Below are 18,944 nucleotides of genomic sequence, written 5' to 3'. Positions count from 1 at the left end.
GGAAGGCAGGCAGTAGGTTCCTGGACTTCATGTTCCAACACCTGGCAGCACACTCAAATCACAGAGGACATTCAATGTATATGTCTCTTGAGCAACTTAATAAAAGAATTCATCAGCCTGACCAGGTGGTGGCACAATGGATAGAGTGTCGGACTGGGATGCGGAAGGGCCCAGGTTCAAGACCCTGGGGTTGCCAGCTTGAGCGTGGGCTCATCTGGCTTGAGCAAAAAAAAAAAGCTCACTAGCATGGACTCAAGGTCACTGGCTCAAGCGGAGGGTTACTCAGTCTGCTGAAGGCCCGCAGTCATGGCACATATGAGAAAGCAATCAATGAACAACTACAGTGTCGCAACGAAAAACTGATGATTGATGCTTCTCATCTCTCTCCGTTCCTGTCTATCTGTCCCTATCTATCCCTCTATCTGACTCTCTCTCTGTCCCTGTAAAAAAAAAAATTAAAAATAAAAAAAAAAATAAAAGAATTCATCAAACACTTGAACTCCTTACTTTGAGAAAGAGGAAATGGGTTTAAAAATGTAATGTTGATGGTATGTGTCTTTTAAAAATAATAATATATCCTTCTTTACAAAAAACAATGATAAAGTATCTTACCTGGTGACTGCTGGTCTCAGACACTTTAACATCCAGAGACCCTGCCAGGACAGCATACCAGTTTGTGCCAATATCACCTTGACGAAACACTGGAAAAGAAACAGTGATGTGACTAGGCCGAGTGCAAACTGGTTTTACCATATTACCTGATTGGTATTATGAGTGTGACTTGGACCTAGCTGAGCCTACAACTCTACAAGCCTACAACGTGTTCCCACAAGAACATATTTTTCTTTTCCTCATCTATCAACAAAGCTACATTTTATTTATTCAATATTCTATGAAGTGGAACTCTATATAAACATAATGGTTCCATATTTACAAAGCATAATAAGGGATGATATATGATCCTTTCTTTGCATTTAAAAAGAATTGAGTGATATTCCATACAATTTATCTAAAACTCATTTCATTGTATTATGATTCTTAGAAAATGATTACTCTAGTTGGGGTACATACAGTGGTGGGATTCAAATAATTTAACAACCGGTTCTCTGTCTTAATGACCATTTTGAGTATAAAAAAACCCAGTATACCAAAAGATAGTTTATCATTTCATGCATTTAATACTTAAATAAGAACAATAAAAGAGGTACACAAAACTAGATTAAAAGAGTTTTAAAATATTAATGAAAAATATTAAATAATACCTGACAAAAAACAATGAAACTGTTATTTAAGGTATTTCCATATTGCTTCTTGATTGGTGTCCTCACTTGCAATTTTTTTCACTTATGGATAGAATAAACATTACTACAGGAGCTTATATTTTGTTGCAGAGATGAATATTTAAAAAGAGTACGGAGTGCAAATTTGTGATCTACACATTGGGCAGCTGCCCAGGAACCCACCTTAGAGAGAACCCTGGTTACCAGTGCCATTTTAACAACTGGTTCGCCGAACTCAACAAAAAATTAGGTATCGGTTCTGCCGAACTAGTGCAAACCAGCTGAATCCCACCCCTGGGTCCATATTATCAAGGTTATTTGACTCAATAAAACCAGACCATTACTCTAATTTCTTAAGTCTCTTTATGTTAAAAGCAATGTGTTTTCTAGAATAGACTGTCTCCTTTTAAGCTAAATTATAAAAACATAAAATCTGCTTTAAAAGTTTTAATGACTGGATTATCACTGTCCATCTCCTTGGATTTTTTTTTTTGTTTGTTCTTTTTTTTTAAGTCACTGCTTTAAGCTCTTTGGAAATGACTCTCATCAGGAATTTCTGAACCTGACTCTTCTTTTCTTTTGTACTCTCAGAGAGGAAACATTTAGCTATTTACATAGAACCTTAGTTCCTATATCATGTTAAGACCAGTACTTTGGAAGTCATTCTGAAACACTGGGTTAAAAATCTCATACAAACCCAATAATCCTCTTAAATATTCTAGCTAAATAACCAGATGAAATGATCTAATATTTTTAAATTCTTTTCACGGTTAAAGTCAGAGGTCTAATGAATGACTCAGTGAGAACTCACATGACCACTCAGTGGGTCGGCTGAATTCTGGAAAGTCTAGTGCTCACTACACAAGAGCAAGCCTCCAGGAGCCATAATTAATGCCGACAAGCTGCTCTAAACTCCCTAAGACATGCTGTGGAAAGGCAAAGAATGACAATAGCATCCTACCAAGTGCAATGATAAGCTCAAGATGGGGAATTGATGAGTTTATAGCCAGCCTGTCCAGTTACTGCTGTCCCTAGCCTTTGTAAGTGACTTATTTTAGAATTAGGGCTTTGCCTTTCATAAACTTTCTGTCCTCTAAAGATGTTATTTGCCAGATTCACATTATATTTCAGAGAACATTCATTTTTAAAATGGCTTTAAGAAACAGAAAATAGTCTCATCCTTAAGAGAATGAAGCTTCAGATATCAATAATATATGTTTAAAAACAATATGTTTGAATGATTTTTCTAGTAGAAGTATAACTATGTGTGTGTACACATGGGAAACTATCTTGTAGGATACATACAAAGTGTTAATAGTAATCTCTAGGTTGGGAATTATAGATGATTTTTATTTTGTTTGTCTTCTAAATTTTCTACAGTGATGTTATAACAGACCCTGTTGGTTTCCCATCCAGAATCATGCCCTCCCTTCCTCTTATCTAACTGAGAATTACATATACAAGAATTTACACAGGTTTCCAACCTCCTTCAAGGGCCAAGTACTCAGAGCAAGAGTTTCTTTCCTAGCTCCAGTTGGGTAATAATGATTGATCTAATCCAGTCATGTTAGTTCCATTCTCTTTGCAGTGATTGGTTTAGACATGGGCATATGATACAATTCTAGCTAATGAAACAATACAGGAAGTCTGCTGGAGGACTTCTGATAAAGAGACATAAGAAGAACTAGTCCTTCAGCAAAATGTTTTTATATCAGCATGTAATGTTTCCAACTGCTGTAGCTGTCTTAGAGCCATTTGGAACAAGTCTAAGGACAAAAGCCAACACCTGAGGATACATAGCAAAAGCAAACAAAAAAATAGGAGGGACCTGGGACCTTAATAATGTCATTGAACCACCTCATTAACCAACCCTGAAGCCCCAAGACTTCTAGTATATGAGTAAGTGATTTTCTTCTCTTGTATGAGTAATCAATTATTCAAACCAGTTGGATGGAAGTTTTATTTTACTGCAGCAAATGTATCCCAACAGATAGAAAAGTATTATTTTTTTTTTTTGAAGAAAAAATACATTTTAAAAAAATGCAGCTAACTCTTATTGTTTTCCTCTCCCTGCCCCTTATTCATACCTGGAATAGAAAATACCACTAAGGTGAATTCAAAACATTACCAATAGCATTAGTTAAGTTACCTTTTATTTTTATTTAATATCCTACTGGTCATCATATTTTGGGGGTTAGAGAAAATAATTATTTGAATTTCTAAGGATACAGCTGAATTATATGAGTCAGTATATCCTTCCAACACCACCTGGACAGCAGGCTGCCCTGGAAGAACCACTTACATGCTGTGAACAAAGGGGTTAAGGAAATGCCTACACGACACTTAAGGAAGTAGAGGGAAATGTCAATCTAATCACTTCAGCTGAAGCTCAAGCATCTATCTATCATGTGCTATCTCTCCCCACAGGATAACCACAAACAAGCACAAACCATACATAAAAGTATACTATTGAAATTGAATTTCTTACATGTTATTCCTTTCTCCAGGTTCTCATAATAACCACACAAACAAATCTGATGAAGGAGATTGGGGTGAAATTTCTCAAAAGCTTTAACTTCTTTCAGCCGTGTGAAGATTATATCCACATCCTCACTGGATCGTTCCAGCGGTCTATAAAGGGCAGAAAATTTTGGCACAAAAAGCTTTTTAGTAAGGATTTACTTGAGTCAGCCTGCATTATTTTCATTACATTCAAGTTTATGCAACTATCTCAATTACAAGTTTTTCATTGCAAATGTTTATCTACCTATCCCCATTACAGGTACTGCCAAGCTTTTGTCAACTGTTCACCTTAAATCATGTCTATTGTAGATGGTGCACTATTGCAATTTATAATAAGAAATTTATACTTGCTCGTTGTCCATTGTTTCTGGTACATAGCTTCTAAAACTTATAATTTCCCATGTAACAGCCAGAGGGGCATCTTTTGCCATAATATTTGGTCTTTTATCCTCACTTCCTGAAATGCTGCAGAGCCCTGAAGGTGAAATGGGTGCCTTGTTATTCATAACCAGCCCCTTTCAAATGCAACTGAGGTATTTTAATAAGGTGACTTTTGGAAAGCACTTAAGTAACCTAAGGATGGTAACTGGCTGTCAGGGGATCCACCAAGTGCTGAGAGGGTTGGAACTTGCAGTGCCACTCCCCAACCTCTGGGGAGGAGACTGAGGATGAGTTCAATCACCAAAGGCCAATGATTAAATCAGCCATGCCTAGATGATAAAGCCTCCATAAAAGTCCTTGGACGTCTGGGTTTGGAGAGCTTCCAGCTCAGTAAACAGTGGAAATTTGAGGAAGAATGGTATGCTGGGAAGGGGTATGGCACTTCTGTGCCCTTCCTCATACCTTGCCCTATGCTCCTCTTCCATTGGTTTTTCCTGAATTATATGTTTATTTTTTTCTAAAAAAGCTATTGAACTGTTGTGTGTGTTTTTTTATTGTTGTTTTTTTCATTTTTCCGAAGCTGGAAATGGGGAGGCAGTCAGACAGACTCCTGCATGCGCCCGACCGGGATCCACCTGGCACACCCACCAGGGGGCGATGCTCTGCCCCTCTGGGCCTCGCTCTGTTGCATCCAGAGCCATTCTAGCGCCTGAGGCAGAGGCCACAGAGCCATCCCCAGCGCCCGGGCCATCTTTGCTCCAATGGAGCCTTGGCTGCAGGAGGAGAAGAGAGAGACAGAGAGGAAGGAGAGGGGGAGGGGTGGGGAAGCAGATGGGCGCTTCTCCTGTGTGCCCTGGCCAGGAATCGAACCCAGGACTCCTACACGCCAGGCCGACGCTCTACCGCTGAGCCAACCAGCCAGGGCCCTGTGTGTTTTTTTTAAATAAAAAACTAAGTAAACTCTTTTCCTGAGTTTTGTGAGCCACTCTAGCAAATTAATCAAACCTAAGGAGGAAGTGGTGGAAACCTCTCTGATTTGTAGCCCATTGCTCAGAAGCACAGGTGACAACCTAGACTTGTGATCCAGGGGGTACTCTTGTGGGACTAAGCCCTTTACCTGTGGGATCAAATGCTCTCTTCCAGTAGACAGAGTCAGATTGAATTGAGCTGAATTATAGGACACTTAGCTGGTGTCTCAGAATGGTTCATCGGGTATCAGAAGTGTCGGGAGTGTAACAGTACTGTGAGAGTAAAGGAAACACAGCAGGAGTGAGTTTTCCTTTACAGATGCTCTAGCAGGAATCAGCCTGAGCCATTAGTTCAAGGTGATACTCTTGGGTTGAGTTTAATCCCTTAAAACCACCAGTATATAATAAGATACAAGAAAATGCAGATTTTACTTAAAATTGGGGTCACAAACACAAATGTCTACAGGGGCCAATCAGTAAAATACGTAAGTAAAAAGATCCAAATATAAGGAAGAAAAATCTCTGTTATAAGGAAACAATGATGAAAACACAAAGACAAATGAGAATGGATACTCAGCTTCAGTGTTAGCAATACTAAGAGAGTGGTGGAGGTCACAGCAAATGGCAGAGATGGGACTGTTGATACGGAGTAGCCCTTATTCAGTTGTTCTTATAGCTGGTTTTCCATGGAAATGGGGGCCCAGATGTTGTCAGATCTTCCAGTTGTTTGAAGAAAGACAGATAGTTGTTCACATTTATTAAACATGTGTGGGGCCACACATAAAACATCTATGAACTGGATCTAATTTGTTGACCACCATTTTATAGCCTCTGGATTAAGATGAACCAAACAACCAAAGAAAAAGGAGATAGTTTTACAGATTATAAGAACTATTTTCTTTCTTTTCTTTGAGCAGTTTTTCAAGTCTATTCCTTCAATGTGTTCTCCAGGATCATATGCTGTCCCTTGATGGATATTTCACATTATATAGAAAGTATCCAGCCTCATGTGTGCCCCAAAGCATTCTGGGATCAGAGGAGATGAGCCATGCAAGGATGTGACTGAAATAAGAAATTCACATTGAGTACCCATGTGCCCCCCTAAGTTTACGAGCCTCCTTTGCAATTATGTTGGAGCTATAATATAATCAGTAGACTGAACAAAACCAGCATGTATCACTTCTGAGGTAAGATTGAGAGTCTGGGTTTGTCTCTTCCCTGTCTCACTTCCTCCCCAAAGCTTTTGCCGGTATTATGGGTGGAACTGCGACCTTCCCAAAAGATAAGTTGAAGTCTTAACACCTGGTACCTCTAGTGACCTCATCTGGAAATGGTCTTTGCTGATGTAATCGAGTTCACATGAGATCATAGTGGATTAGGGTGGGCCATAACCCAATAACTGGTGTCCTTAGAAGAGAAGAGAAATTTGAACAGAGACACTTGGCGGATGGCCACGTGACAGTGGAGGCAGAGATTGGAATGATGCAACTATAAGCCCAGAAATGCCAGGGATTGCTAGTAAGAGGCAAGGAAGGATCTTGAGCCTGCACAATAACGTGACCCAAATGACTTTGGATTCTAGTCTCCAGACAATGAGAGAATAAATTTCTGTTGTTGTAAACCACCTAGTTTGTGGTATCTTGTTTTGGCAGCCTTGGGAAACCAGTACAGAAGGTGTGTGTTTAAGATGCTATAAACACAAGAGCAAGACTTTGTGTAAGTGACAAATAAACCTCCACTGTGTGAAGCTACTGAGATTTGGGGTGCAGTGGGGGTGGGGAAGAGTGTCACCACAGCACCACCTAGAGTAATACAGAGGTCAGGACTAGATGTGCCAGAGTCCGGAGGAACTTGGCACACTGTCAAAGGAAGACAGATCCCACCATGAGAGATGAACATTTTTGGAAGGCATGAACAGATGACCTGTCAGTTAAGGGAACACCTAAGACAGCTTCCATGAGTTTAGTTGGGGAGCTCTTCACCTGCCCCAGCACACTTTCAGGCTCCAAAACGCTAGACTCAAAGAATATGCCCACGATCTCGGCTAGCCCCCCAGTGAACAGTATGGAAAGGGCTTGTGTTATGCTTCCTAGGAAGGGTGAAGGGAAATCCTGCATTAGTGCCCAGTCCATGAGCTGACCAGCACCTGAAAGAGCTGAGAGGTTTGCAGGCTTTACCAGTAAAGGGACCACACCTCTGTATGTGTTTTACAGCCTCTTTCCACCTACTGGCCCTTTGGAGGGCTTTCTAAACTCCCCAGCTCTTCTCTAAGAGCTAAGGGGCTTTGAAACAGGGGCTAACCTCAGCAGTTAATGAAGAGGTACAGACAGGGGAGCAGACTGTTTTCAACAGGAGTCTCTGTGCGTCCAGTAGGAAAACCCTTCACAGGCGATGATGGCCACAGTGGCTGACAGGTGTGCCCCTGGGTGAGGAGCCAAGCCAGGGGACGTACTTCATGGAAAGCAGTGTTAGCAACAGCAGGAAGTCACGCCCGCCACAGCAAGCAGCCATGTGAACTCCACGGGTCACTGTCACAGCCATGCTGGCACTAATCTGCAGGCTCGAAGCAATGGCAGCATTGAAAACAACCACAGAGTCACAAAAACCACAAGAGCTGGAATTTCCTGTCCCCTCCTCTTAGCGCCTACTGTCACTGTCTCCGCTGAGTGTGAATGTAGGGCATGAGAAGCCTGTGTTGGGACAAGAAACGGAACAGCATGTTAGTCCTTTCCCGGGACACTAGAGAGCTTGGGTTCCATAATACTCAGCAGAAGTATTTTTAGCAGGGTAGAGACACAATTGGATGCACATTTTGGAAAGATCACCTCGACTACAAGTAGAGGCAGATGGGAGAGAGTAGAGGCCAGCCACCAAGAGGCCGGCTTGGAAGCTCTGGCAGTGTATCAAAATGATGAGGTGGGCCTGAGCTGTGGTGGAGCAGCGGATAAAGCATCGACCTGGAATGCTGAGGTCACTGGTTCAAAATGATGAGGTGGGTTTCTCTAATTATTACTCATCCCTTCCCCCTCCCTTCAAAACTATGGACAGCTGGTCCCCTAAGTAAAAAGAAGAAAAAGCTCCAGCTTCAGAGAAGTCATTTTCCTTAGCCTGGCATCTGACACCCAGGGCCCATTTTTTAAATTACTTTTTTTAAAAAAACTTCACTTTTTAAACATGTTCAGACAACAACAAAAAGAATCATTTACAAAAGAAGATACTGGTAGGCGGGATTCTAAGGTGACCCCCCATGACCCACACCCTTGTATAATCCCCTTGCATGTGGGCAGGAGCTGCAATTTTAGTCAGTAGAACATGAAAAAAGTTGAGCGATATCTATGCAAAGGTTAAGAGATTTGGCAGGTGTAATTAAAACCCCTTGCACAGCATAGGAAATATAATCAATAATATTGTAATTGCTATTTCTGTTGTCTGGTGGGTACAAGAAATATCAGGGGAAACCTTTGTAAAGTATATGATTGTCTAACCAGCATGCTATACACCTGAAACCGAAACAAAAGAACATTGAATGTAAACTGTAATTGAAAAAATTATTTAAAAAGTAAACAAAAATTTTGTTTTGTGACAGAATGAGTCTAGACAAAGGGACAGACAGACAGGAAGGAAGAGAGATGAGAAGCTTCAATTCTTCGTTGCAGCAACTTAGATGTTCAGTGATTGCTTTCTCATATGTGCCTTGACTGGGGGGGGGGGGCTACAGCAGAGCGAGTGACCCCTTGCTCAAGCCAGCGACCTTGGGGTTTCAAACCTGGGTCCTCTGTGTCCCAGTATAATGCTCTATCCACTGCATGGTGAGGCTAAAAAAAAATTTTTTTAAGATCCCCAATCAGTTGACTTTAATAAAAAGCAAGATTTTCCCCAGGGGGGCCTAACCTAATGAAGTGAGTCCTTTACAAGAGGATGAAGAAGTGGGGGCGCTTTTGCTGGCCCGGAAGAAGGAAGCTGCTGCGCAGCAAGAAGGCCCCGAACCGGGAAGTGCGGCCCGGGGCTGGCAGTCAGCAAGAAAGCGGAGACTCAGCTCTACAACTTCAAGGACTGAATTCTACCAGCAACCACGTGAACCTGGTCCTTGAGCTCCAGAAAGGAGCGCAGCCAAGTCAGCACCTTCATTTCAGCCTCTGAGACCTTGAGCAGACAAGCCGTGCTCAGGCTCCTGCCCCACGGAAGGGCGGGATAATACTGGTGTGCTGTTCCGGGCCCCTGGGTCTGTGGTAATCTGTTACACCGCAAGAGAACACTAACACAGACATGAAGTTACTTTCTCCCACCTACTCATTTGCTTAGGACCAGCTTCGGGGTCACCGCCCTCCCAGAGGGCAACATTCTCTCTCATCTCTGAAATCCAAGCGATAACATGTTTTTAGCATCTCATTTCATTATTTTATTATTTCACATTTCATCTTTGTAAGTATTGCCATTCATCAATCCACCCATTCCGTAAATACTGTGTGGGCCTTATTTGTTATAAACCACTGAGACCCACTGTTTCCCTGCTTTGTTTGCCTTTTCTCCTTCTCAGGGTTCTCAGCTCTTCCCCCCAGCTGACAGAGGAGGGGGTGGCCCTCCCCACAGAGAAGTGCTCAAGAAGATTGATTATCACATGCCTAAACAACAAACAGGTCATCTAAGCGGAGCGATTTCTGTTGATTTTATGGTTATTGCACATTTTCCCCATTAATGCTGATGTGTTGTTCCTTGTGCTCTGTTATTATTTAGTGCTAACTCCTGCAGAAGTTCTGAGTGTCCTCATGGGACAGTGGACCCCAGTCAGACCTGCGGGGTGCAGGAAGTAGGTGAAAGGAAAAGGGGGGGAGTCAGGCTGCTCCCTGCCAGCTGCCTTTCCGTGACATAAACTCAGCCAAGAAGTGGACAACAACGACACACTCAGTAGCACTGTCTTCTTAGGGCAATGCACATAACGCTTACTTTCTTCAACTATTTCAACTGTATTTTTTTTTATTTCATTTCATTTATAGTTGACAGACTATTATTATTAGTTTAGGATGTATTTTTTAAATTTCAAGATATGTTTTGAAGATCAGCAAATTTATTTCAAATATGGGGTATCATAATAACTAAGTATTCTTAAATTTAAATGACTTTACAGTTTGTTTTGTTTTAGCAGTAACTTAATATAAAAAAAAGAGCTAGTCCCCTTCCCTGAGGAACTGTTAAATCTGAGATAATACACAAGAGCTCCATCAGTAATAAAAGGCTAGAGTAATTATTACTGGTACCATCATCTTCATCATCACCATTATTAGCCACAAAGACTTTTTTTAAAGAAGTATCTAATGAAAGCAATTAATAAAGTGCTTAAAAACATGCTAGAATTTCCATGTACCTTTTGAAGGTTTTATACATAGGTATGCATATATGTTTTTCTCTATATATTATAACAATAATAAGATTTCAAACACTATGTACTTGATGATATTGGCCTTTTTGTAACACTATCAACTTTTCAAAGGGCTTTGCAAATTTTGATCAACCTCTTAAATGAAGCAGGTCTTATAGATTCCATTTTACACACAAAAGCATTTGACACAGAGGTTATATGAGTATTAATACGCTAAAGTCATGTAAAACACCAATAACAACATGGATCTATCAAAAGTCTTTGTAACGCAAGATGTTTACCACTTATCATATTATTTTAATTATATAGTTATTAACCATTTATAAGACTGAAATGTTTACTCTTTACTAATTACAAGTTTTCCCAACAATTGTCAACAAAATTCAGAAAATAAGGTGTTGAAAATGCATTCATTTAATCTGTAAATATATACTGACTACCTATATGAGAGGAGAATAAAGCCCTCCAGTGATAAAAATAAATAAATAAAAAGAGTCTGGTCCCTGCACCCAGGAAGTTTAGAATTGAATTAGGGAGATCTGTCTAGTTACAGAAATTATCAGGCTGAAATGTGATACAAAGCACAATTAAGAACAGACATCATTTACGGATGAAAGTCTACAGAGACTTCATGAAGGCAGTATTATAAATTCTCCCTAAAATCAGTTCTTTTTCATTTCTCTTTTTATGACTATAATAATACCATTGCTTGGCCATGATCCTACAAATGGCCACTATCCATAGAGACCTGTTCTACTAACTCCTCTCCCTAAATTTCCTACCCACTAACTATCCCCCACCACACAGACACAAACACACACTGGCAGATAGACACATACACACAGAAATGCACACACATAAAGATACATATGTACAAATGCACATACACACATACATACTGACAAAGATGCTTTGTTGACCAAACTTTAGTCAGGCTCCTGAACCTTCTCTCGAACCCATCTGTATACTTCCTTAAAAAAATCTAATTCTAGCAAGAACCCTGCGAAGTCAGTTGAACCAGTAGCCCCCACCCTCAATACCTGAACAATCTCAAAATCTGATTGGGTTCCTCATCCTCCCCCCCCCCACCAGGTGATGTCTGATCACCCTGGTCCAGCTTTTCAGCAAGAATCCTATTAGGTCAGTTTAGTAGAACTTCCCTGACCCCTAAAGTTTCCTCTTAGTAATTTTCTAACCACTGGCCCCCCACCCTGCCCCTTGGCCAAAAATTCCCACCTGTCCGTGCTGTATACAGAGTTGAGCCCAATTTCTTTTCCCCACTGTAACATCCTATTGCAGCAGTTCCTATATCCATCACCATGATCCTGAATAGATCTGCCTTACCATCTTTAACAAGTGTTATTGAATATTTTTTCTTTAACAACACACACATATACACACATGCACGTGTGCACGCACACATCCTTCAAACTCAATCAGTTGTCAAAATTCTCTTGGCTCTTGATTCTGCCCATGTCCAGGGAGACTCAGAAGACTCCCCCTCATGGATCCAGAGACCCCAGGTGCAACTGCAGCTGTTTATCCTCACAGCTGAGATGGGCCATCACAAGGCACACCAAGACTTCTGTGACCCTTCCAAAATCTGGCCTGCACATCTGCCATCAGGGAGCTGAACATGTCAAGTCTGCACATTCCTGGCCTAATGCCTCCCTGTTTAGAATCCATGCCTGCTTGCTTTACGTCTCTCTAAAGAGAAACCCGCCCCTTCAGGGTCCCAATGGAAATAAGAGAGTCACGACTGGAGGTCACTGGGAACCACCATTTTGGCCCTCAACGGAGCAGTGGGAGGGATCAGAAGATCTCCACTTCCCTTTTGCAGACATCCACTGTCATTTGTCCCATGGCAAGAGAGACACCAGCTTGGGGGCTCAGGGCTATGTGGACAATTTAAAAGGGCAGGAATAGCCCTGCTAATATCTAAATAATGCTTGACCTTGCATTTGTTAGTGAACAGAGAGAGATAAACCCTTTGGACCAGGCTCAATGTGTTGCAATTTGTCTCAATACAGTTAAAATGAAAATATAAAACCAAAGTACAGCCTTGCCCCATTTTAGCAGATCCTTTCCACAAATCTTCACTGGTTGTCCACGGGTGTCTAGGATCATCAGGCTGGACGCTGAGTCTCTTCATGCCTCTCCCCCAGACCCCAGACAAGTCAGAGTGCTTACTGGCCCCCAAACAGCACATGAAATAAAACTCTATCACAAATTTCCCTAGATAATGCACTTGTTCTACCAGCATTAAATTAAAAATAACTTCTTCTAGCTTCTTAAAATTTTAGAATGGCTTCTGGGATGACTCAGCTAACTGATGTTTCTTTAAAATGATTTCTGGCTAAGTTTGGACTGCTAGGTTTTTGTGTTTTGTGGGTTGTTTTTGTTGTTGTTGTTTTTACCTCTTTATGCAATTTTCATCATAGCAAGAAGAAGTTCTCAAAAATCATTCCAACAGTACTTAGGGCTACACCCAAATTTGCGATATCTCTGTTCAAAGAATTGCCACTGCTACAACTAAATTTTTGGAGAGCCCTAAGGACCTTTAGATGTGAGGATTAGAGAATACGATTTCTTGAGTCAGATTCTTCTGATAACCTTCTTAGCGTTTTCTCTTCCTGGGCAAAAAGAAGAAGAAAAAAAAAAAAAGAAAAGGAGACCCTTGAAAGAAAAAGAAAATGGAAAAAAGGAAGAATACTAAGGATGGGGTGGGGTGGGGAGAAGAGAGGAGAACGTTACTTTACCGGAAAACCGATTCTCAATCTTTTATCCATCCCAACCTGCCCGAGGCACAGGAAGACACCCAAAAGTAGCAGCAGACAGAAGCACCAGGGAGTTAGGAAGACCCCTTCCCCTTCACTGGATTAGCTGACTGAAAATCTCTGGCTTTAAAAGAGAAGTGCATATAATACTATAATGGCAGATAATAGAACACACTATAATAATTCATAATACAAAAAGACATCTTCAGGTACTTATAACTAACTGTAAATCTGCTTTTGCCACACCCTGTGTATGTCAGAGTCAGTTCATTAGTTGCAGCAACTGTACCGCTCTGGCTGGAGATGCTGACAGTAGGGCGGCTGTGCATGTGTGTGGCAGGGGATAGGTGGGAATTCTCTGTACTTTTTGCTCAGTTTTGCTGTAAACCTAAAACTGTTGTAAAAAAATTAATTCTATTTTAAAAAAGAGAGGGGGAAGTGGTTTATGAACTTATTATATAGAGACAAGGCTTGGGGCCTTTAACTTATTTATTTTAAACGTAGCTCTTCATGGAAAACCTCTCGTACCTTGCTGCCTTTCCAGGAGTTCCTCTGTCCCCCTCCCCTCCTCCCCTCTATCCTTTACTTCAGCACATGCTGTTGGTGCCCATGCTTGGAGACAACTTGAAGAGGCCATGGAATAGGTAGATAAAAAGTGGATTTGATTTGAAAGTAGTATGCCTGCATATCATTGAAAAGAGTGGTGGTTAGATTATTCACAACAGCCAAGATATGGAAACGACCTAAATTTCCATTAATGGATGAATAGATAAAGAAAATGGGGTGTGTGCACGTGTGTGTGTGTGTGTGTGTGTGTGTACACACTGGAATATTTTTCAGTCTTCAAGATGATAATCCTGCCTTATATGACAACATGGTTGAACCTGGAGGACATTATGCTAAGTGAAATGAGCCAGTCACTGAAGGACAAATGCCACATGATTAGTCAAACTCTTAGAAAGGAAGAGTAGATAGCGGTTGCCAGAGGCTGGGGAGGAGGGGCAACGGGGAGTTGCTGTTCAATGAATAAGCTCTAGAGATCTGCTGTGCCACCATATGCCTATAGCTAACAATATGTAATGTGTACTTAAAAATGTGTTAAGTGGGGAGATCTCAAGCTAATGTTCTTACCACAATTAAAAAAAAAAGATTGCTATTAGAAGTCAGGAACATTGACACTTTTTCCTGTCACTAACATTAAGATACTGTGTAATCTGTAATGTGTCTCTAGTAAAAGCCTCCTCAGGAATTAAATACACATTTTCATTGATTCATTCACTTACTAAACAAATATTAACTGAACATTTACAAAGAGACAGGCTCTAGTCTATGACATTATTATAAGGACACTAACCTGCTTGATAGGCTTTTTGGAGCATTAAAAATTGTAAAACTAAAAATATGTTGCAATATACAATATTGAAATAGTACTAAAACACTGGTAGGTTTCAGCACATAACTGGGTGATGAGTCTCCTAATTTCATTTCTTCCTGAATATGTCTTTGATTCATTGTAAATGAATACTTTCAATTTCAATAGATGCTAAAAATATAGAAGTCAAATGTTTGTTTGCTTTCTCTAGCGAGAGAGAAAGACAGACAGGAAGGGAGATGAGAAGCATCAACTCATAGTTGCGACACTTTAGTTGTTCATTGATTGCTTTTTCATACCTGCCTTAACTGGGTGGCTCCAGCTGAGCCAGTGACCTTGGGCTCAAACCAGCAACCCCATTCTCAAGCTGGTGAACCCACACTCAAGCCGGGTAAGCTCGCACTGAGGTCTGAGACCTAGGTCCTCAGCATCCCAGGTCAACACTTTATCCACTGTGCTACCACCTTGTCAGGCAGATTCATATGTTTTTAAAGTGTAGAAATATATAGTATGTAGGAGTAAATATTGGCACAAACCCATACAGGGCAATTTGATAGTATCTATCACAAATTAGAATATGTTAATACAATAACTCCAACTATAGGACTTCTGCAGATATTCTTGTACATATGTAAAATTATAATACGTATAAGGATGTGATATAAAATATGTTTATATGCAAATATAAATAATGATAAATTCATACAATGAAATAGTATGCAAACTTTAGAAAGAATGAGGACGCTCTATAAATATGAAATAATCCAATAATCATTCAGTAAAAGCCAGGGTTTAGAACATTGTGTATAATGTGCTGCCATTGACATGTGGCAGAGAGAAAGAATTATATGCATATATTTTTATTTTAAATGCACAGAAGTTTGAACAAAAAACTGGAAAGTGGTATCAGTGGTTACCTCCAGGGAATGAACTAAGTGACTGAGATACACAAGAGGAAGAGAGGCTTATTTTTTTCTGTTTGCCCAGAATGAATATACACATAAAACTATTTCCAGAATCCAAACACTTGTCATGTATAGTCTTCCGTCCCTGGGCCATGCCACCACCATCTCTTCCCCAGACTTCCACATCGCTTCCCTAACAGCAGTCCCTGCTTCCACTCCGGCCCCGTCGAGTCGCTTCTCCTTGTAGGATCCAGAGGGACCCTCTTCCTTTTTAAGTCCAATCATATCATGCCTCTGCTCTAAAGTCTCCAGAGGCTCCCCATGACACTCAGAGTAAAACCAAAAGTTCCCCATAATCTGGCCCCCAGGCCACACTCCGGTCACCTAATTTCCTTTGGGACCTCATCTGTCACTGTCTTCCTCATACTCTCTTTTCTCCAGACACACAGGTATCTTTGCTGCATGTTGAGGCCTCTGCCCCACTTCAGAGCCCCTTCGATATCTATTCCTTCTGCAGAGGATGCTCTCCCGGATACCTGAAACGCTCTCCCCCTCATCCGCTGCAAGTCTAAGCGCAGATTCTCTTCTCAGTGGGCCTGCCCTGACTTCTCTACTTAAAATCACAGTCCACTCAGCAGCACCTTTACGCGGCATTCTTTTTTTCCCATAGCATTTAGTACCTCCTGATATACTATGTATAATAGTAAGTAACTTACTTATTTATTTTGATGAGTGCCTTCACTAAAACGTAAGTTCCACAAAGGCCACGATTTTTTCTGTTTGGATTACTGCTATGTCTGCATACCTTGAACAGGGTCTGATAGAGTAGGTACCCGGTGGACATTGTTGAAAGATTAAATACACTTTTATGCCTTTTGCATTTGTACACGTGACTGAATTATCATTAAAAGTAAGAGTTCAAAGAAAATTAGGAGATTAATTTTTGGTGTTAAAGAACAGCTAATTTTTTTTTTGTTACAATAAAATTTATAAAATCAGAGTACCAGTGTTCTTAGTAAAAAGAATCATTTTGTTTTTTTAAAGACAGCCTATTTACACTTGAAGACATCTTATAGGCTCCATTCATATTTTCCCTCATGTGAGCCTGTTAGCTCATGCTAATTTTCCTGACTAATTTAGCAAACCTAATTATTTGTTTAAATGTGTGATAATATACTGCTTATGTATTAAGCTTTTTCTGAAGGTAATAGCCATATGATAAACAGGAACAAAGAAGTTCTAAAGTTATATCCCAGAAACAAGGAGGAACGGGTACAATTTTTTAAAGAGATATATTTAAGTAAATACATTAAACTCAGCCCAAACTGAAAATGATTCAAAACTAGAATAGATAACATAACACCAGCAACTATCAGGAGGTTTAATATTCTTGTGTGTAGATAATCAGGCTGCTCCTGTGATAACTAATCTCTCCTGCCCCACAATTCTTGAAACAGATGTAACTATATTTAAATAAGGGAGGGCAGATGGGCCTGAATTTTATCTTGATTATTAACAGATAAAAATAGAAATATTGGTGGCCCTGGCCTGTTGGCTCAGCGGTAGAGCATCGGCCTGCGGGGGACCCGGGTTCGATTCCCAGCCAGGGCACATAGGAGAGGCGCCCATTTGCTTCTCCACCCCCCCCCTTCCTCTCTGTCTCTCTCTTCCCCTCCCGCAGCCAAGGCTCCATTGGAGCAAAGATAGCCCGGGTGCTGGAGATGGCTCCTTGGCCTCTGCCCCAGGCGCTAGAGTGGCTCTGGTCGCAGCAGAGCGACGCCCGGAGGGGCAGAGCATCGCCCCCTGGTGGGCGTGCCGGGTGGATCCCGGTCGGGCGCATGCGGGAGTCTGTCTGACTGTCTCTCCCCGTTTCCAGCTTCAGAAAAATACAAAAAAAAATAATAGAAATATTGGTATATAGATACACTGGGTGAAAAGAGTTCTCCAGGGTTTGGGATGAGAGTATGGGAGCCCGGGTGTTCAGTCCTCTTGAGGAACTAGAACTCAAGAAGGAGAAGAAGAATTCCAGGGCTTCAGCCAAGGACCCAAGAGAGGACGGAATAAAAAGCTTAGCATGTCAACGTCGGCATTATTTTGACCTAGAACCAAAGGTTTTTAACTAGAGTTTACTTTAAAAGCTCATCAACCTGTGATTGAACCACACATATTAGACAAGTGTCAAAGAAAGCCCTATAAGGTATCTTTAGTTCACTAGTAAAAGCATCTCTGTATTTAATGCTCCAGATTGGTCACTTAAACACTATGCAGAATAGCAAGTGTGGTTTTTTAAATGTAAGGAATTTCCACTTATTTTTTAAATGTAAAAAAAGATGGAGAACTTCAACTTCTGGCTATAATGGAGTAACTGGTGCCGAAGTAAGCCTCCCACAGTAAACAATTTAAAAACTGAACAAGATACATGAAGCAACTGCTCTCAGAATTGGATAACGATTGGTAACACAGCACTATGATCCCAGAAGGAAGAGAAACACTAGAGGTAAGCTGCATAATAAATAGCCTTGATATTTTGCCTAGATGTACGTCCTGGAATACAGGTAGAGATAGAAAACCCAAACAGATCATGGCAGTCTCACTGGGCTTGTGTGGCAGAGATTAGACTGCAGGGATGCTGAGGTGGTTGGAATTTGAAGTGAAATGGAACTGTTCATAGAAAGAGCCACAGATTTTATCACAGGAGTCTTCTTGAGGCATTGGCTGCAAATGTGCTGGCCAGTACTCATGGAGAGTCCTGGCAGACAACAGTTCCAGGACAGTATAAGTGAATTGAAATTCTAGAGGTCACACAGTATATAGTATCCCTGACAGCCGGAGTAGACAGACCTCACCGATCACCCTGGACATTCAACTGAGACTCCGAAAGGGGCACATTAACCTAAGACCTAGACCTATCCTAAAAATGCTTAAAAATAAGCCTCAATAAAAGCAAGCTGATTGGCAAATAAGTTAACTGCCTATGAAACAGAAACTGACATTCTTTAAAGAAACAAAATCCAGCTTCTCAATATCGTAGGATTGAAATATCTAGCATCTACTCAGAAATTATTGCATATGCAAAGAAACAGAAAAATGTGGTTCATAACTAGAAAAAAAGTAAATAGAAACAGACCCAGTGATAACAGATGTTGAAAATACCAAACAGGGACTTTAAAAAGTTATTAAAAATACATTTAAAGATTTTAAAAGTTTAGCATAATGAGAATGGCTACTTTAAAGAGGAAGCAAATGGAAATTCTAAAGCTGAAAAATAAAAAATAAGAAAAAAATTTACTGGATTTATTTAAAAGTACACTGGGCACTGTAGAAAAAAAAATCAATGCATTTTAAGGCAGGCAGTAGAAAT

General features: G+C 40.7%; 1 protein-coding gene across 6 annotated transcripts in view; it reads right to left on the bottom strand.

Annotated features, from left to right (window-relative positions):
- Nucleotides 1-18,944, bottom strand: part of RAPGEF4 (Rap guanine nucleotide exchange factor 4) — a 319,360-nt gene that overhangs the window by 258,548 nt on the left and 41,868 nt on the right. For 3 of the 6 annotated variants that reach the window (XM_066345716.1, XM_066345717.1, XM_066345718.1), the window contains exons 2-3: nt 3,769-3,911; nt 613-701 (exon numbers count right to left, since the gene is read on the bottom strand). In XM_066345716.1, the coding sequence (XP_066201813.1) occupies nt 613-701; nt 3,769-3,911 (232 nt within the window). Of the gene's footprint in view, nt 1-612; nt 702-3,768; nt 3,912-18,944 lie in introns of those variants that run through there. The other 3 variants (XM_066345733.1, XM_066345720.1, XM_066345721.1) reach the window with 2 other exon arrangements.

Source organism: Saccopteryx leptura, chromosome 7 (assembly GCF_036850995.1).
Source record: "Saccopteryx leptura isolate mSacLep1 chromosome 7, mSacLep1_pri_phased_curated, whole genome shotgun sequence".
Lineage (NCBI taxonomy): Eukaryota > Metazoa > Chordata > Mammalia > Chiroptera > Emballonuridae > Saccopteryx > Saccopteryx leptura.
Note: the sequence above shows the minus strand (reverse complement) of the source record. Positions and strands in the feature narration are given on the sequence as shown.